The following is a 21,695-nucleotide window of genomic DNA, read 5'->3' on the forward strand; positions in this document are numbered from 1 at the left end:
GACTCCCAGCAGCAGACTACTGGATCGCAAGAATCAAGTCAATGATTTGAAATACGAAGAAGCAAAAAACACCCAACTGGAAAAGCAAAATGAAAAAAGAAGCCAAAAATACGAAGATAGTGTAATGAGCCTCTGGGACAGCTTCAAGCGTACCAACATCAGAATTATAGGGGTGCCAGAAGAAGAGAGAGAGCAAGATATTGAAAACCTATTTGAAGAAATAATGACAGAAAACTTCCCCTACCTGGTGAAAGAAATAGACTTACAAGTCCAAGAAGCGCAGAGAATCCCAAACAAAAGGAATCCAAAGGGGACCACACCAAGACACATCATCATTAAAATGCCAAGAGCAAAAGACAAAGAGAGATTCTTCAAAGCAGCAAGAGAAAGAAACTCAGTTACCTACAAGGGAATACCCATACGACTGTCAGCTGATTTCTCAACAGAAACTTTGCAGGCCAGAAGGGAGTGGCAAGAAATATTCAAAGTGATGAATAGCAACAACCTACAACCAAGATTACTTTATCCAGCAAAGCTATCATTCAGAATTGAAGGTCAGATAAAGAGCTTCACAGATAAGAAAAAGCTAAAGGAGTTCATCACCACCAAACCAGTATTAGATGAAATGCTGAAAGGTATCCTTTAAGAAGAGGAAGAAGAAAAAGGTAAAGATACAAATTATGAACAACAAATACACATCTATCAACAAGTGAATCTGAAAATCAAGTGAATAATCTGATGAACAGAATGAACTGGTGATTATAATAGAATCAGCGGCATAGAAAGAGAGTGGAATGACTATTCTTGGGGGGGGGGGGAGGGGGATGTGGGAAGAGACTGGACAAAAATCGTGCACCTATGGATGAAGACAGTGGGGAGTGAAGGCGGAGGGTGGGGTGGGAACTAGGTGGAGGGGAGTTATGGGGGAAAAAAAGAGGAACTAATGTAATAATCTGAACAATAAAGATTTAACTAATAAAAAAAAAACGGGGAAAAAAAAGAAAAAAATATTAATTTTTTACTAATATATTCTTTTATTTTGTTAACAATTACTCACTTATTTCATCCTTTTGTATTCAGCATGTCTCTATCGAAATAAACCTACGTTTCTATGGAAATTGAAGCTTTCGTGTGTTTTTTTTGCAGCCCACATAAACTTAAGCCTTGTTTATTTGACCCATTTTGCTTTTGAGTTTGACATGCTTGCCTTCAACTATGAACTTGGGCAGACCTACGTTAAAAGAAATTAAGTATCCTATATAATCCTAAATAATAAAAGCCTAATATGCAAATTGTTCAACTGGGAGTTCGACCGCTCGATATGATGCGTGCTGACCACCAGGGGGCGGCGTGGAACATGGCAGGCATTGGCGACGCAGTACTGGCAGTGGGCAGCAGTGGAGGTGCTGTCGGCCCCAATGGGCCCCAAGAGCGGGACCGTGGTTGGATGGTAGAGCAGGTGAGCGGCCGGTGCCAGTCCAAGGTGGTTGCAAGTGGGGACCCGATCGCCCTACCAATAGCCCCGCAGACAGCAACCATCAGGGGCAGGGGGCCCCCGACCAATTGCCCCGCAGGCAGGATGGTGGAGCAGGTGAGGGGGTGGCACCAGGCCACAGTGGGCTGCCAGGCAGGGCTGCAGGGCTGCAAGCTGGGGCTGGGAGCCTGGGGCCCGATCCCCACAGGCCACCCCGAGGGACCTCACCCTTGCACAAATTTGTGTACCATGCCTCTAGTACACTTTATAAATAAGATCCATAACAGAAGAATAATTATGTCTTAATTGATCCATAAAATGATAAAATTTACGATATTTTAGAGTATAAAACCGTGCTTTTCAATCTAAATACTTTGTTATTTTCTTCATCTGATCCGACGACCTACCCCTCCCCTCTAATGCATGGATGAGTGTGCATACTTGTGGTGGAGGGCAATTTCCCATCAATATGTGAGACACCTTGCCTCCATTCGCCTAATGATTCAGACATCAAGCTACAGGAGAGGGACCAAGGAGACTGTGCAACTGGAAAACATTCAGTCCAACAGCCAGTCTGGCTTGTAAACCATGGGTACAGCACCACTCCCAGCTTTTTTTACCCCATGCTTATGGCTGATCCAATAAACTGGCACTGAAAGATTTCCTATGTCCAAGATTCTTTTTTAAATATATTTTATTGATTTTTTACAGAGAGGAAGGTAGAGAGATAGTTAGAAACATCGATGAGAGAGAAACATCGATCAGCCGCCTCCTGCACATCTCCCACTGGGGATGTGCCCGCAACCCAGTTACATGCCCTTGACCGGAATCGAACCTGGGACCTTTCAATCCGCAGGCCGATGCTCTATCCACTGAGCGAAACCGGTTTCGGCCCAAGATTCTTTTTAAATTAAATTTTATTGTTGGTATTGCACTAGATCACAGAGTATTGCATAGTATAACGAACAAAGCTGTATTAGTGCTACTTATTTTACTTCACATATAATAACAAAAAGAATTCTCAATTGCTTTCTAAGTTAAATAATACAAGATAGAATATGGAATACATTATAGGCCAACCATAGAGATATAAACATAATAACCAGTGGTTTCTTAAATACTTCATCTTTACAATTTCTGTGTTCAGCTACACGAGATAGTTTACAAAGACAACAAACAGTAAATTAAAAAGGGACATAGACTTTCTAAACTTTAACCCAACCTCACTCCCACGCTGAGGTTCCTCTTCTCCCCCGACTTTATAAAGCCACCTCTGGCTTCATGAATGCACCCTTACTATTCTCTTCCACATACAAAACAAGTGAGTACGTTCTCCTCTCCTACTGAGTACCTGACCTTATTTCAGTGACAGTACCCCAATCTCATCCTGTTCCTTCCTGCCTACCCAGTGGCCTAACTGAAGATTTCATGCACCACAAGGTATGGTTTAACAATAAAAATACAAGGAACTAGACCAGTGGTTCCCAACGTGGGGCACATGCCCCACTGGGGGGCAATGTAATTTTTAAGGGGGGCAATCCAAGGATGAATTATTAACAGTGAATATTTTGTATTTCTTATGGTTCTAGGGGCCTCATATACAGTATATAAACATATCTATGCATTTCAGTTCTGTTTTGAAACTTTATTTGCTATTTTTCATATCAATTCATGTATTATTATTCTTTTAACCATTTCCTAGTGATGTCTTCCTCAGCACTTCAACTGTCCTTTTGTTCTTTTATTTTTCTCTTTCATGGATTCCATGTTCTTTGGAAAATTGTTTAGACCAAGTCAATGGCCTTTTAGGCTTCCTCCATGTGAATAGGAGCTCACTTTTTGAATAATAAGAATTTCATGTCACGGGGGGAGTGGGGGGGGGGGGCATCAGGGTTTTAGAGATGCTTAGGTGTGGCGTGGCCAAAAGAAGGTTGGGAACCACTGACCTAGACCAAATGCTAACATCGTCAGTGAATCCCAGGTAAGGGAAGACTACAGTTCCTTTCAACTGGAAGCACTGAAGCCCCCTTACAGCTGCGGACATGCGAGCTGTCATCTTTCTTCCTCAGGAAAACACCTGGCAGACAGATCAAAAGCTTTGTACTGGACGCCACTTTCTACTTCCTCACTGAAATCTCAGTCTATGGACTGTGATTGATTAGAGAATTATATCTCACCAGGTGAAAGGTTATCAAAAGCAGATGGATTTGAAATGGGGGGGGGGGAATTTTGCTTTTAATAAAAGTAGCTTGCCCTAACCGGTTTGGCTCAGTGGATAGAGCGGTGGCCTGCGGACTCAAGGGTCCCAGGTTCGATTCCGGTCAAGGGCATGTACCTTGGTTGTGGGCACATCTCCAGTGGGGAGTGTGCAGGAGGCAGCTGATCAGTGTTTCTCTCTCATCGATGTTTCTAAACTCTCTATCCCTCTCCCTTCCTCTCTGTAAAAAATCAATAAAACATTTTTTTTTTTTAAAAAAAGTAGCTAGCTTTTGTGAAATTCATGGAGTAAGGACATACAGAAGGTCAAGAGACATGAAAATATGCTCAAAGTCACTCATCATCCGAGAGGTGCAAATCAAAAGGACAATGAGGTACCTTCTCACACCTGTCAGAATGGCTGCAATCAACAAATAAACAAACGACAAGTGCTGGCAAGGATGCGGAGAAAAAGTAACACTCGTGCACTGCGGGTGGGAATGCAGATTGGTGCAGCCACTGTGGAGAACAGTATGGAGTTTTCTGAAATATTTCTTTTTAGATAAATAATGATTTGCATTAGAGTAAATGAGTCTCCACCATGTGCTATCAAATTCTATTTTATGCTCTTTTCAAATAAAGATATGAAAACTGCTGTGCTGAAAAAAAAATTCATGGAGTAAAATTTCCCACACTGTACAGATAAAAAAAATATATCCTTTCAGGGATGAACTGAAATATAAAGACAGGGCCAATGCTCTGACACAAAGATTATTACAATCAAAGTCTGAAAATAAGTATAAGTTTTGAAAATGTTTTTATTGATTTCAGAGAGGGAAAGAGATAGAAACATAGATGAGAGAGAAACATTGATTGATAGGCTGCCTCCTGCATGCCCCCTACTGGGGATCCAGCTCACAGCCCAGGCATGTGCCCTGACGAGAATCGAACTGTGACCTCCTAGGGCAGTGATGGAGAACCTTTTGAACTTGGCGCGTCAGCATTTTGAAAAACCCTAACTTAATTCTGGTGCCGTGTCACATATAGAAATTTTTTTTTATATTTGCAAACATAGTAAAACAAAGACTTATATTTTTTATATTTTATATACTTAAATGCCATTTAACAAAGAAAAATCAACCAAAACAATGAGTTCGCGTGTCAGCTCTGACATGCGTGTCATAGGTTCGCCATCACTGTCCTAGTGTGTGGGACGATGCTCAACCACTGAACCATCCCCGCCAGGCCAAAATAATCTTGCAGTAGACCCAAATATAACTAAATGATGATCATTTCTCGTTAAAGGATAATGTGGCTGCCTTTCCATGTGCACAAATTCAGACAGGGGCACTGACTGTATTAAGGAAGGAGCGAGTGTGGAGGAAGGTGGGGGGAAAATCACTCAGGACAGGCAGTAGACACAGAAGGCTAAGAAGGTATGAGCTTCACGCTAAGTTATTCAGGGAGTGTCCAGATGAGGCAGAAACTATCATTTTGTAAAGGGTAACCAAATCCGTGGAACACATGCTACTGACATACAACAGAAGAATTCCATCTGAAAGCTGTACACAATAGAGCTCTGCAGACAACTCAGAATAGTCAGCTCTACCTGGAAAATTCTATTCCACACTAAACTGTACATGTTACATTTTGTATAGAAACTGCCCATCGTAAGCAAAAGTGCACTATGTACCTCTCAACCAACAGGGTGATGGAGGCAGGAATAGGGGAGAATCCAAGTTTGAAAAGTTATGATTCTAAATATATGCAGCCCTGGCTCAGTGGTTAAGAGTGTCAGCCAGCCCCCTGGAGGGTCACTGGGTTCTATTCAGTCAAGGGTAGGGTTGCAACCTCAGCTGGGGCTCATGCAAGAGGCAACCAATGGATGTCTCTCTCACATGGATGTTTCTCTCTCCTCTTTCATACGCCCCCCTCCCTTCCACTCAAAAAAAAAAAATCAATGGGAAAAATATCCTCACTTCTTGAACGAGGATTTTTAAAAATATATCCACAGCCCTAACTGGTTTGGCTCAGTCCCAAGTTCGATTCCTGTCAAGGGCATGTACCCTGGTTGCAGGTACATACTCAGTAGGGGGTGTGCAGGAGGCAGCTGATCGATGTTTCTCTCTCATCAATGTTTCTAACTCTCTATCCCTCTCCCTTACTCTCTGTAAAAAAATAAAATAAAATAAAATAAAATAAAATATATTTATTAAAAAAATACACACACACACAAACACACACACACCCTCTAGTTGGTGTGGCTCAATGGTTTGGAACATTGTCCCATAAACTGAAAGGCTGTGGGTTCTATTCCTAGTCAGGTTTCAGTCAGCGCATGTGCAGGAGGCAGCTGGTCAATGTTTCTCTTTCTCATCAGTGTTCCTTTTCTCTCTCTCACTCTCTCTCCCTTCCTCTCACTCTAAAATCAAACATATCCTCAGGTGAGGATGAAAAAGAAAATTATAGTTATAAAATACACACACACACACACACACACACACACACACACAGGGAATGAGAAGTACACAAACAATAGATCAATTAAACACACAAAAAAGGCAGTAACAGAGGAAATGAGACAGAAAATAGTGAAATAGCAATTCTTCCTTATCAGTAATTACTTTAAATGTAAATGGATTAAACTAGCCAATCAAAAGGTAGAGACTGGCAGAATGGATAAAAAAACATAATCCAACTATATGCTGTCTATAAGAGATTCACTTTAGATGAAAGCACATAAAAGGTTGAAAGTGAAAGATGAAAAAAGATATTCCATGTGAAAAACAACCAAAAGAAAACAGGGGTGGTTATATTAATATCAGGCAAGATAGACTTTCAGTCAGAAATGGTTAAAAGAGATAAGCTACTACATATAATGACAAAAGAGTCCATTCATCAAGAAAACATACACACCAGGGCCTTTGCCCTGAAGGGTCATAGGTTCGATTCCGATCAAGGGCACATACCTGGATTGCAGGTTTGACCCCAGATCCCAGTCGGGGTGCATACAGGAGACAACCAATTGGGGTGGGTGTGTGTGTGTGTGTGTGTGTGTATGTGTCTTCTCTCTCCACCTCTTTTCCTTCCCTTCCACTATCTCAAAAAAAAAAGAAAATCAATGGAAAAAATATCTTCAGGTGAGGATTCAAAAAGAAGATATACAAATTAAAGTGGCCAAATATATGAAGCAAACATTGACAGAACTAAAAAGTGATATAGTTCAATAATAATACCTGAATTCTTCAATTGATCCCTTTGAATAATGGGTAGAATATCTAGACATAAGACAAATAAGGAAATGGAGAACATAGCACAATGAACTAGATCTAGCAGACACACACAAACACTCCACCCAGCAACAGCAGAATCTATATTTTTCTCAAGGGCACATGGAACGTTCTCCAAGAGAGACCATAAGCTAGGCCACAAAACAAATCTCAATAAATTTAAAATGATTAAATCAGACAAAGAATCTTCTCTGACCACAGAAAATGAAGCTGGAAATCAAGAATACGAAGGAAAATGGAAATTTCACAAAAATGTGGAAATTAAACAACAAACTCTAAAACACCTGTGAAAAATTGCCACTCTTAATCAACCAATGAATGAATCAAAGAAATCTCAAGGGAAATTAGAAAATAAAGAGGAATGAAAACAAAAACACAATGTATAAAAACTTATTTATGTAGTGAAAGCACTGCTCTGAGGGAAATTTAGAGCAGTAAATGCCTACATTTAAAAAGGAAAATCTTATATATCAGTAATTTGCTTTTACCGCTTAAAGAACTAAAATAAAAATTAAAGTAGGATCATTACTGATCTTTTCTTTTTAAAATATATTTTATTGATTTTTTATAGAGAAGAAGGGAGAGGGATAGAGAGTTAGAAACATCAATGAGAGAGAAACATCGATCAGCCGCCTCCTGCACACCCCCCACTGGGAATGTGCTTGCAACCAAGGTCCATGCCCTTGACCGGAATTGAACCTGGGTCCCTTCAGTCTGCAGGCCGACGCTCTATTCACTAAGCTAAACCAGTTAGGGCAGATCATTACTGATCTTACAGAAATAAAAAGGATGATAAGAGAATGCTATGAATAATTATATGCCCTAGAAGAAACAAAGTCTAGAAACATATCCAAGAAATACTGATATTGGGTTTTTTAAAGCTTTTTCTTCTTCTCATCACATATTTTTAAGTCAGTCCAACAAATTCTGACAAGGATTTATACAAGTGAGGACCTCAGCAACTACATAAATAGCCCTTCCAAGGTTCTAAATGAAGCAGAAAGGAGAGAAAATACGACGATTCCTCCAGGGATGTGCCAGGGGCCAATGCCGCCCTGGCGTCTTTGAACGTAAGGCGAGGACAGCATCACATGACCATTCTTGCAAACTCAAAACCACATGAGGCTACCCACACCCCATGTTGTATAAAACCGAGGTGTAAACATTCTGACATCAGGGGAAAGCGTGATCTTTATCCTTTTTCTTTTCACCCCTCACCTCTCCCCGAGTACCGTCATTCAAATCAATCAAGGGCTTTCATCTTGACGGTGGCCAGTGATGTGGTCCACACCATTAGGGCAGACAGGCTATCCTTGTCCTCAGCTGTTTTCGGTGTGAAAGCAGTCAAGACGAGAACGAGTGGCACCAGGATTAGCACCGAGGCAATGATGTGACTGACTGAGGGGGACGGGGTGTGAGCAGAGCACAGACCCCTGACGAGGGTGGAGCCACACAGTGCTCCATTCTAACCATCTCCTCCCCCTCACAAGCTGAGGAGGAGAAGCCTGGGCCAGAGCAGATGCGGATGCCAACTTACACGGGCACTGAAGCTCTGGACACCATTTTAAACTCCATTTTAAACTTTGTTTGTCACGTAAGCGAATTAAGGAAGGCAAATTAGGAATGTGATTTTAATTTTCTACCAACATAAAGTATGTCTCAATCATTTTCTTTACAAATATACTTAGAATACAAATCCATACCAAAAAAACGACTGTGAACATGACAAAGAGGCCAGAAGAGCCTCGGCTGCTCGAGCGATTTCCTTTACCTTGTAGGCTGTCATTCGATGCCGAGCAATGGTCGTCAGCTTTTCCAGGAGGCCGCGCAGTCGCTCCTGTGTTGCCTGGGAGATCAAACTCATGGCCTCGGAGCTCAGTTCCGTGATGTCGTGCTTTCTACCTGTGCAAGCAGAGGAACCCAGGATGTGTTTTGGTGGAGGCTGATAATGGAAATAATTAGCACAGCAGGTATTCTGTTCCCCCTGGAAGTCAGACCCATTATGAATAAAGGTTTGGAGATTATGATTTTCCTGGTAAAGTCACAACTTCAAAGATCTTAGACATTATATTAATAAAACCTAGCCTGAAGCCTCAGAAAATATAGACATTGTTTCGCTTAGCCTCTAGGATCACTCTCCTTGCAAGGTCATTTATAGGACAAAGTTAATAAGAACACAAATCAAGCCTAGCATTCAGGGAGAAAAATGGTAACTGCAGAAATCAGTGCTGTATTCTGTTAATTTTAGTAATGAAAAAAATAGAACATTACACTTAGTCCTATTTGACACTGCTAACAATTTCTGGCATTTCAATGAATTCAGATTGTGAATTTCTGTTAATGCCTTGTCTACAGACATACCTATACTCCTTTTGTCCATTACCAATCTGCTGACATTCAAAATGGGTTCAAAGTCTCCTCATTCCATCCATCCATTTGAATCACTTCTCTTTCACTGTCTCTCCTTCCTACTCTGAAACCAGACTTTCACTCTTCCTCTTACTAACTAGAAAGAAACTCTTAGGAAAACATACCCAAAGGCAGAAGTTCATTTACAAGTCAACCTTATCACTATTTAAATAGTAATTCTCCAGCTTGGTGAAACCACCTATCAACAGAGACCTAAATCTAAAGATATAAGTAATTAGGTAGTGGAATTTAAATGTGCTTTTAATAGTGTTGCTGTGTTTGTTTTTTAATCCTCACCCAAGGATATTTTTCCCTCATTGATTTTTAGAGAGAGTAGAAGGGAGGAGGAGGAGAGAGGGGAGAGAGAGAGAGAGAGAGAGAGAAAGAGAGAGAGAGAGAGAGAGACATCAATTGATTGCCTCCCGCACACACCCCAAACTAGGCTGGGGATGGAGCTTGCAACAGAGGTAGGACTCGAACCCACGGTCCTTCAGTCTAAGGGCAACACTCCAACCACTGAGCCAAACCAGCCAGGACTGTTGTGTTTGTTTTTAACATATGCCTATACACAGAAATTTTAAAATATTAATTTGATTTTGCACTCTATCTGAAATAGTGTGAATGAGTACAGTAAAAACAAACTTTAATTAAAAGCCAACAAATCTTAAATGCATTCTTTGACATTATTCCATAATCAGTGTTAAACTTTAATTCAAAATGTGGACTATAATAAACCAGATAGGAAGATTTAAAAAATTATCCAGCGGGAGCACCGAAGGCCACAAATTCCGTCTGGAGGCGCCTCTGAGCTCGCTTGGGCACCATGGGCAAAGCTCACCCTCCCGAGTTAAAGAAACTTATGGACGAGAAGTTACCATGGAAATTAAAGGGTCACAGACATGTCCAAGGAATATTGCGGGATTTGATGAATCTTGTGATGGATATGTGTGGAAAGGCAACTGGTGGGCAAAGAACAATACTGGAGTGGTGGTGATACGAGGAAATAGTGCCATCATGATAGAACCCTTGGAACGAGCATAAAGAATGGCTGTAAGGGAGCTATGGGAGGGGGGGAAAGAGAAACATCTGTAATAATCTGAACAATAAAGATTAAAAAAAAAAAAGAATGGCTGTAGTCACCAGAGAAATCAACTGCTTCCACATGTTCCCTCTTCACAGCACCTGCTTTACTACAACATAGAGTCCTGTCCATTTTCACATTCAACTTTTGTTAAATAAACTTTTGTACTGATCAAAAAAATTATTCAGCTTCTCCTACGCCAAACCTTCAAAATGTACGTTACTGCTTTCTAACACACTGAATTCATCACCAACTTTAGACTCAAGAGGGGAAACCACAGCACAAAGTCAAGTCCACCAACAGCATCAGCATTAACAGGCAGCGGGACATTCTGCAGAAGGGACGGGACTTCACACCCGTGACTGAGCTACAGCTCCACACGGAGGACAGGGAGTGACATGCCAGCTCAGGCTTAAACTAAGACGATGAACATTTTAAAATATTTAGTTTAGAAGGGGATCTTTGAAAATTTTACATGTATTTACAAAACAGTCAGTCATCCTATGGAAAGATACACTTTTCAAATATTAAAAATAAACAGGGCTGGATTTTTAAACAATATCAGGATTTCATGAACAATCAAATGTTTAAATATCTTCACTAAACCTATTTTAAAAATGACGAAGTTAATACTGTAAGAAAAATCCCCACTGTGAAATAAAACACTTTGTTAAAGTCCACATAACTGATTAGGAGATCTAGTTGGTGTCTGCAAGCTTGCTAGGTGATTTACAGAGGTCTGTGCGAGTTAGTTTACGTAGATACCAAGCAGAGAAAACACTGGCATGCTTACTCTAACATATTTAAGTAGAAAAATCTTCTTCCAAAATTTTAGGGGTAAATTTATATTTTCTGTTACTAAGGAATGATCTTAGAGTTTTTAACCTGTTCAGTAAAAAGGGAATTTTACTAGAAATGGAAAACATTCCCAAAAATAACATAACTCCATCCACTCTATGGTCAATTTTTTTCAAGCTTAGGAAAATTCAGAAGTAAGAAGTTAGCAATTTCTCATCGTGTTAAATGACAGTTTGTGTTTCATCAAGAACTGAAAATCCCAATAGTTGTCCCCAGAATTTTCCTTGAAAACAGAGGCTGCAAACTGAACGTGGTCTCTACTCAGTTAGTTTACACAATGTGACGGGAACACAACTGTGCCTATTGCTTATACACGGTGTGAGCTGCTTGTGCGGTAACAGCAGAGGGGAGCAGCTGGGACTCAGACCACATGGCTAACAAAGTGGCAAATATTTGTTATCTGGCCCTTGCAAAAAACAATCGCCCATCCCTGTCCAAAAAGATTAAAAAATGCTCTTCCAGTGCTAAAAATTTTCCTACCATATAATCAATGTTCAAATCAAGCTAGAAATAAAATATGTAAGAGGGGCAAGGAACTGACAAAATTACCTACTTACATGCTACCAAAGCTTGAGATAATTATACGGCTACAAATACCAGGAGTTCAAGTACCAGGAAATTTCCCAAGCTGTCACAGAAAAATATAGTGCTTGGGCTTGTTCCAAAATTAAAGAGCTGGCTCCTGTGCAATACAGAATGCATATGGACAGAAGGAAACTTGGAGAGAGAGAGGGAGAGAAGTCAAACAACACACAAGCAAACAGAAAACAAACAGTCAACGCTTCTGAACTTCTATCCTTCGGACTACTTGCAAATGCTAGCTTTGCATGATGAAAGAAAGATGATATGTACTCAACTTAAATCAGAGATAAAAAAGTAGTAATAGCATAGAGTAGGCGCTCAAACATGTCTTTATTGAGTATTTTGTAAAGTAAAATACGTGAGAGTGATGCACTTTGTAGTCCTTAAATATACCGGGGGGATATAAAAAAATCAGAAACCTTCCTATTTCTGTTCGACCTTCAATATAAAATGGGAAGATCCCTGCTCAAAGGCACTGGTACTGGCCCCAAATTCGACGCGGGTGAAGGAGACCTGCGCTCCAGCAAGCCCCAGGGTCAGCACACAAGGAACAGGTGCATCACTTGCACAATACCTCGCCAGTCTGTCTCTTTTCCCAGTTAATCTGAGGAGACTGCAGCCTTTCACATGAACGAACGCAAGTTTGTTATTAAACAACAGAAAAGCTTTTTCACTCCGGAAAAAAAAGCTACGTTCTCTTTAATTTCCTTTCAGGTAATGTAGCCACCTAACAACCTACTGGGCCTAGAAAGAACCCTAAGATTCTAAATTAGTTCTTTTAAAGCAAGGGAGGGTTTGCATTTCAGGGCTGAAGATAAGAAAAAGGGGAATCACTCTGAATAGCTATTTCTTTCATAAACACAAACTTGTAACCTAAGTGTACATGTGTACGCATATAGGCCTAAAGACCAATGAAGGAAGAAGGACAGAAAGAAAGTATATTATATGCACACTAGAGGCCCGGTGCACGGATTCGTGGCGGTGGGGTCCTTTGGCCTGGCCTGCACCCTCTCGCAACCCCGGGCCCTTCAGGGGATGTCGCAGAGACAGTTTTGGCACGATCCCTGTAGGGCACCGGGGGACTCCACCATGCACCGGGCCTCTAGCATGCATAGATCTTTGGTTAATCTCTTCCCGTCCTCCCCCATTCCCTCTGAGATTCATCAGTCTGTTTCATGTTTCCATGCCTGCGGTTTCCACTCCTGCGTTGAACGTCTGCCCCCTGGTGGTCAGCGTGTGTCACAGTTACCAGATGGTTGGCCAGTCGCTTAGGTTTCTATATCTATAAAAGCGTAATATGCAAATTGACTGAAGAGCCGAACAGTGGAATGGCTGTCTAGACAACCTTCCGGATGAAGCCAGGGCTGCGAGGGCCTACTCTTGCACAAATTTCATGCATCGGGCCTCTAGTATACAGATATTTATATAAAAATATTAAGAAATATGAATAAGCCGAAACCGGTTTGGCTCAGTGGATAGAGCGTCGGCCTGCGGACTGAAGGTCCCAGGTTCGATTCCGGTCAAGGGCGTGTATCTCAGTTGCGGGCACATCCCCAGTAGGAGATGTGCAGAAGGCAGCTGATCAATGTTTCTCTCTCATCGATGTTTCTAACTCTCTATCTCTCTCCCTTCCTCTCTGTAAAAAATCAATAAAATATATTTTAAAAAAAGAAGTATGAATAAAATATTAGCTTTCTATTTTTAAAATAAAATACTTCTTTCTATAGCACTTATGAAATCTATGTAAGCCTCAGAGTTCCAGGAAGACCAACCAAGGCCATTTCCTGGTATCACTGTCCCTGGAACAAGCAGTCCTATCAGGTCAACATCGTAAGCAGGCACTTACCAATGTCTAAAATTCTCCTCTGCAGAGCGCCAATGAAGAGAAATGGCTCATCTTCACACGACTGAATGAGCGTGCCAACCAGTTCAGAGTTTGTTGCTAAGATGCGGGCATTTTCCTCATTGAGGTTGACCCCGGCCATGAAAGTCACATCGTTGATGTCATCTTCATCCCTAATAAGAAAGAGGAAGATCCAGCTTTGAGGTAGAGGCAGTGGTGGTGTTTATATGTATGAATGATCTAAGAGACCTCAAAAGACACTTTCCTCAGTTCCCCAGAGCAAGAGAACTGAAGAATGGTGTCCTTCCCCGTAAGCCTTTCAAATTAATTGGTAACTCTACCCATTGTGTACATATACCATCAGGAAAATAAACCAGACACAACTTTGTCTTCTAGCGCCCATCTCCCCTGCTCTTGGTTTAGTAAAGGAGATGCATCAAGAGGAATTGGAATTTACACGACCTTATCCACAAACCCTCTACACAAGGAAAGACAGACTTGTTTTCACCCAAGATGATTAAAAGCCCACCACGTTCCCCAGTGCACTCCCCTGTCCACTGTGGGGCAGCAGAAATGACTCAGTCCTCAAAAGTCTGTACCTACATCAGACCCTGGAGAAGAGGCTTTCTTGACTAGCTATTCTGAAACCAAAAGGTTAAAACACACGACCAAACATACAACAGCAAAACAATGAATTCCATTTGAAGCAAGGTAGAACATATGGTTAGTCTACACTAGAGAATCTGATTCCTGCAGTATGAAAAAATGGACATTAAAGTTGGAGTAATACTATCTATGCAAATAACATGTAACCATCCTATATTATTTTCTCAAAGTGGCTTTTAAAGAAAAGTTTCAAAAATCACATTAAACTCCTAGCTGTTCAAAGACCTCCACTAACAGAAGTAATATATATGCATTATTCATCCACAAGCATTTTATTACTTTTCTCTAAAATATAAAGACTCTAAAAATACTTAACCATAAAGCATTATTACATTTTCCAAAAATCAACAATAATTCCTAATTATCATCCAATAGCCAGTCAGTTTAAACAGGCCTAACTGTACAAACATGCAGAGGACGTATAATGTTTGTCACTTCGAATGCTGAAGTAGTGAGTGAAACATGAATCTCTGGCACCCTCAGGTGTTTAAGAAGGATAGTGCTACCACTACTCATTCGGGTATACTGAGCAGAATAGAAAACAGGATTTTCTAAGTGGAAAAATCACAAACCAAAACATTGTCAGTTAAGCAAGTAGTTTTGAAAATGTAGGCAGATATCACTGTTATTACACCTCATCCAGTTAAGTCAAGACAAGAGTTAATGCCACAAGAATACTTCCTCCTTACTAACAAGAGTCAACATTTCAACAATAACTGAAGTGATATTGATGTTACATAGCCAAGGAAGCAAACTTAAATAAAAAGACATCACTCTAAGCCAGTGATGGCGACTTTTGAGCTCGGCGTGTCAGCATTTTGAAAAACCCTAACTTAACTCTGGTGCTGTGTCACATATAGAAATTTTTTGATATTTGCAACCATAGTAAAACAAAGACTTATATTTTTGATATTTATTTTATATATTTAAATGCCATTTAACAAAGAAAAATCAACCAAAAAAATGAGTTCGCGTGTCAGCTCCGACACACGTGTCATAGGTTCACCATCACTGCTCTAAGCTGTGTATACAACCACATGACTCAAATTACTGGAAAGCATTATATAATGGAAAACTGTAGCTGAGCGCAAAAAGCAAAGATATCAGCGTTAAAACTGTACTACGAAGGCCCAGGCCCATGAAGACGGGAGACAGAGTCCAGGACCTATCACATCTGACATGTGTGCGGGACACAACCAGTATGCTGAAGAACAGAGCGAATGCAAACTAGGATCCCCGGGCCATTACACACACAACGGTCTCCCTACCTCCCCCCTACCCGACTGAGAGACTATCTTCTGTCCTGCTTATGCCACTGCTTTTTAGTTTTTCTGTTATCTACAACCTCACTGGAGTCTAACATTTATAATTAGAATTCATAAAATAGTCAATTCTCCCCCAAATTAATGTAATCACATCATCTCAATACAAAATTTTCATAGAACTGTCATGTTTCTAAAATTCATGTGCAATAGAAAAATAACAAGGAAAATCAAGGTATCTTTGATTTAAGAAGGGATAAAGCGAAAAAACATGCTCTATCAGATATAAAAACAAATACTGAAGTGGTAATAATTGAAAATGCAAAAATATTAACATAGACATAAAACAAAAACATAGAACTAAAATGAAATTCTACAGTTTACATTTCAGAACATAAGCGGAAAAATGGCAAATGACTGAGTCAGTTACAAAGAATTTATAGCATGAGACATTTACAAAGATAAAAATCAAGAATTACTTAAGATAAAAGGGCATGTGTGCATATGTGAGGTGTGTGTGTGTGTGTGTACAGATATCTTGAAAAAGTTATAGGACCACATCACTATGAGCTGTGGATAGGGATGGATTTCTTAGAATAGATCAAATTCAAAAGCCATCGAGGAATCAAATACTGTGACAAAACCTTCATATAACAAAAGACACGAAAAACAGTGACAAGTTAAGCCAAAGAGTAAATATTTCCATGTACAACAAATAATTACACACTCACGGAAGTATATGAATCTAAAAAACAATAAGAACTCAGCAAAAGTAATAAGCTAGAAATTTCCCAATGAAAATACGAATGGTGACACTTTTGCCTCAGGCAGTAAGTGACTAGATTTACGAAGGAGAAATTACACATTACAACTAGACCAGCATAAGACATTTTCATTCCAGTGTTGCGTGTCAGTAAAAATAAGCAATGAGCACGCTATAAAGGCAGAACTGCCTCCGAGCGCATGCCTGCGGCAGCCCCAGCGCTGGGCCTGTCACAGTGGAGAAACTGGCTAAGTCAGGTTCCCTAGAAAAAGGCTCACGTGGTCCCAATCAACAGTCACCCCTGTTTGCTGCAAGAAACAGCCATCAGTCCTCCCTGCAGTAGAGCAAACTGGACTTGGGCCCTCAGGGTTCATCCAATTTACTAGCCAATAAGGTTTTAGATTCAACAATTCCATTTTTCACTTCTCAAGGTCTTATTTGGCTCTTTTTCAAATGTTTGTATTCATTTCTTAATAGGTAATTATTACTTGCTCATTTTTGTGATTCCACATTTTATTTTTAACCATTTCATAATAGTTTTTAATACTGAATACTTGATCATCCAATGTTTGAAGTCACTGGAGTTCCAAAGGTGTTGCTCTTTCCCTGTAGTTTAAAGCAGGGTAACGCCCTAGCCAGTTTAGCTCAATGGATAGAGCGTCGGCCTGCGGAATGAAAGGCCTCAGGTTTGATTCCGGCCAAGGGCACATGCCCGGGTTGCAGACTGGATTCTCCAGTAGGGGGCATGCAGGAGGCAGCCAATCAATGATTCCCTCTTATCACTGATGTTTCTCTCTCCCTGTCCCTTCCTCTCTGAAATCAATAAAGAAATACATATATTTTTTAAAAAAAGCAGGGTAACTTTTCTATACATGTTTTATCTGTGAAAGCGAACACATACATGGATAGCAGAAAACACCAGAAAGACATTTTTAAACTGCTGAAAAGAGAGAGAGAAAAGGCAACCCAAAATTCTAATCTTACTCCTGATCACATCATCTACACCAGTGGTTCTCAACCTTGGCTGCACATTAGGATCACCCAGGAATCTTTTTAAAATCCTGATCTCTGGGCCTCATCCTCTGGAAATTCTGTTTCTTTGTGATGGGGTGGGGCCACAACATTAGTAACAAAGAAACAGAATTTCCGGAGGATGAGGCCCAGAGATCAGTATTTCAAAAAGATTCCCAGGTGATCCTAATGTGCAGCCAAGGTTGAGAACCACTGCTCTACATAAATAACCTAAAATAATCTGACGTGGAGAGCGACTGGCCTCTCATTATTGCTGGTGGGAATATAAATGGGATGGTCCCTGTGGTAAACAGTTTGATAGTTTAAGTACAGGTGCTCCTGGACTTAAGCCCCAGGAATTTGAATATATTTTAAGTCGTAAATGCATTGAAAACAGCGAACCTATTGAACCTACAAGCTTGGCCTCAGCACCTTACTCGCTCGGAACACTTACAGTAGCCTGCAGCTGGGCGAAATCACCTCGCTGCTGCCACCCCGCTCCCTGCGAGAGGCGTAAAGCGCTAGCCCAGGAAACAGTAGCAATTCAAGATTCAAAGTACTGTTTCTAGTGAATGCATATCGTTTTCAAGCCACTAGAAAGTCAAAAAATCATGAAGATGAATTGTAGTAAATCCAGAAATCCAGGACCTTCTGTAGTTAAAGACACACATATGTAATGACCCAGCCATCATACTCCCACATATTTACTAGAGAGAAATGAGAAACTATGTTCATACAAAAATCTGTACGTAAATATTAATAGTGGCTTCATATATAATTGTTAAAAACTGAAAACAACCCAATGTTCATTAACAAGAAAAAGGATTTATTCATACAACAAATAGTTCTCCCCAATGCAAAGAACAATTTTCTAATATTCATAATGACATAGGATATGAACTTCAAAAACACACTGCATAAAAAAAATTCAGATGCAAAAGAGCAGATACTGTAATTTTTCATTTATGTGAAGTTTAAGAATAGACAAAAATGACCCATGGTGATAGATATAAAAATAGTGGCTGTAGGAGGCAGGGATTGGGATATTGATTTTAAAGGAGCATAAAAGCGATGGATATGTTCTGCATCTTGATCTGAATTATGATTACCCCAGTATATATGTTTGTCAAAATTCATTAAGATGTACACTTAAAATCTGTGCATTCCAGTGTCGCGTGCACAGACATTGTCGAAAAGGTATCAGCACTTTATTGTTTATAAATTATACTCAGTTCTGTTCCATTTTTTTAATGCATAAACATATTTATTATTAAAAGTATTATCTGTCATCTCTTTTCTTTTTTTTAAAAGTTACTTCCTTAATCCAAATCAAGTTTTAACTATTTATTTTCTTTACCTCAAGGACGTCGCTCCATTCTCCTTTATTTTATCTTTCCGAATAGAAGATACTTGAAGAGGCAGAATTTTATTTCCTGGCAGGGTAGTCTGCTTTAGGATGGAAGCTACAAAAACAAAGAAAGAAAGGATGCTTTTAAATAGGCAATCACGCTACATGATGAAAAATTCAGAACAGCTTTTAATAACAAAGAATAATCAAAGAAAACCTCAAACTGCCCTAAAATATGTTTAAATTCAAACATGGCAATGAATTTATTGCCTGCACGCGGAATCATTCACTAAAATCAAGACCTCCAGCCTTCAAATTATCTACAGAATTACCAGCACTATAAAAATAGTATGCAGAAAAAGTGACAGAAACATGTTAATGATATATCATTTCTATGGTAGATTTTAAAAAATAAAACCTCTAAATTTTATGCGCAAGACTAATTGACAAAGAAAGAAAGAAGCACATTTTAAAAAGAAAAGGCTACAGAAAATTTTCTAAGTCAAAAAAGTACTGCCCTAACCAGTTTGGCTCAGTGGATATAGCGTCGGCCTGCGGACTGAAGAGTCCCGGGTTCGATTCCGGTCAAGGGCATGTACCTTGGTTGCGGGCACATCCCCAAGAGGGGGTGTGCAAGAGGCAGCTGATCGATGTTTCTCTCTCATTGATGTTTCTAACTCTTTATCCCTCTCCTTTCCTCTCTGTAAAAAATCAATAAAATATATATATTTTAAAAAGAACTTATTTACTACTGGACTCATGTATCTGATTACAAATACTGTGAATAGCTGCTTCTTTTACTCTAAAACAACATATCCCCTTAGAAAGTGGCTCTGTAGGTACAGGGATGTACCACAGTTATCTTTCAGTCTTCTCTCTCCGGCCCCAGCATAAAAGACCACATCTCTCGTCTCTTAATGAACAGAACATTAAAAGAGAGTACAAAACCCCGTGCTGTTTCAAACCCAGTGTGATGGGTCAGAGTCTGGCTGGAGGTGGCTGACCGGAAGTTGCTGCAGTGCTCACTGGCATCTTCTTCTGAAGCGTCAGTGCTGAGGAAGGGGGGAGTGTACCCACTTGTCTGGAAATGCACCCTGAAGGCTGCTGGACTACCTGAAACAATGAGAACCGTCATTATAGTCATTCAAGCAAACCCGCTCCAGTTATAACAAGAGAACAGCCAACTGTGCTCACCCAGCGGTAAATACACCTGATCATAGCACAATAAGAATGCCTACTTAAACCTAAATCTGTATGTGGCAAAATTATCTTGTTCAAAACTGAAAAACATGACGATCTCACACATTATATTGCTTCTTAGAGTGGAGCTCAAATTTACATTACATATTGCCCAATTTAAACCTCCATATGTGCCATATTTTCATTTTTTAACTTTATCATGGAAAATTTCAAATATATACAAAGGCAGAAGAAATAAGATGAAACCACCTATGCCCGTGGTCAGCAAACTGCGGCTTGCGAGCCACATGCGGCTCTTTGATCCCTTGAGTGTGGCTCTTCCACAAAATACCACGTGCAGGCGCACGTACAGTGCGATTGAAACTTCGTGGCCCATGCGCAGAAGTTGGTTTTCGGCCTGGGCGAGTCTATTTTGAAGAAGTACTGTTGATATTTGGCTCTGTTGACTAATGAGTTTGCCAATCACTGACCTATGCCATTATTACCCAGCTTCAACGATGATTAATTCTTTACCAACACTGTTTCCTGTATATCTCCACCCACTTCGCTACCATCCCCAATGATTTTAAAGCACCCCTAGATATAATTGTTTATCTATCTACTAGAGGCCCAGTGCATGAATTCGTGCACCAGTGGGGGTTCCTCGGCCTGGCCTGCGGGATCGGGTTGAAACCGGCTCTCCGACATCCCCCGAGGTGTCCCGGATTAGGAGAGAGCAAAGGCCAGGCCGAGGGACCCCACCGGTGCATGATCGGGGCAGGGGAGAGATGCAGGGGAGGCTGGCTAGCTGCGGAGGGAACACGGAAGGGCTCCAGACTGTGTCTGGCCCATCTCGTTCAGTCCCAATTGGCTGGACCCTAGCAGCAACCTCACCTACCAGTCGGAGCGTCTGCTCCCCCTGGTGGTCAGTGCACATCATAGCAAGCAGTTGAGCAGCCTTGGCATATCATTAGCATATTACACTTTGATGCTTTAATTGATTGGACAGTCGACCAGTCGACCAGACACTTAGCATGTTAGGCTTTTATGGTATAGGACAGCCGTGGGCAAACTACGGCCCACAGGCCAGATCCGGCCCGTTTGAAATGAATAAAACTAAAAAAAAAAAAAATAGACTGTACCCTTTTATGTAATGATGTTTACTTTGAATTTATATTAGTTCACACAAACACTCCATCCATGCTTTTGTTCCGGCCCTCCGGTCCAGTTTAAGAACCCATTGTAGCCAAAACCGGTTTGGCTCAGTGGATGGAGCGTCGGCCTGCGGACTGAAAGGTCCCAGGTTCAATTCCGGTCAAGGGCATGTACCTGGGTTGCAGGCATATCCCCAGTGGGAGATGTGCAGGAGGCAGCTGATCGATGTTTCTCTCTCATCGATGTTTCTAACTCTCTATCTCTCTCCCTTCCTCTCTGTAAAAAATCAATAAAATATATTTAAAAAAAAAAACCATTGTGTCCCTTGAGTCAAAAAGTTTGCCCACCCCTGATATAGGATAAGTATTTCAAAAAACTAGTACATCTCCAAAAGATAGACTTTTAATGGGCCGGTTTAAAAAAAAATACCTGCAAAATGACAATACTAAAGGCATCCTCCAAAATAAACAGTTCAAGAAATCCAAAGGGTGAGTGTTGGGGACAAAGGAAGCAAAGTTAAGGTAATAATAGCAGGGCCTTATTTTTAGCTTCAAAGAAGGAAAAAAGTACAATAGAAG

At 40.5% G+C, this 21,695-nt stretch overlaps 1 protein-coding gene across 1 annotated transcript in view; it reads right to left on the reverse strand.

Moving 5' to 3' along the window:
* The window catches only part of TAF4B (TATA-box binding protein associated factor 4b), a gene marked incomplete at its 5' end in the record, with an annotated part of 58,655 nt that overhangs the window by 21,616 nt on the left and 15,344 nt on the right, over positions 1-21,695 (reverse strand). Inside the window, 4 exons of the mRNA XM_081097439.1 lie at positions 8,732-8,862; positions 13,737-13,906; positions 18,793-18,898; positions 19,788-19,896. Coding sequence (XP_080953565.1) covers positions 8,732-8,862; positions 13,737-13,906; positions 18,793-18,898; positions 19,788-19,896 — 516 coding nt within the window. The remainder of the gene's footprint in view (positions 1-8,731; positions 8,863-13,736; positions 13,907-18,792; positions 18,899-19,787; positions 19,897-21,695) is intronic.

This window comes from Myotis nattereri, assembly GCF_964212035.1.
Source record: "Myotis nattereri genome assembly, chromosome: 8".
Lineage (NCBI taxonomy): Eukaryota > Metazoa > Chordata > Mammalia > Chiroptera > Vespertilionidae > Myotis > Myotis nattereri.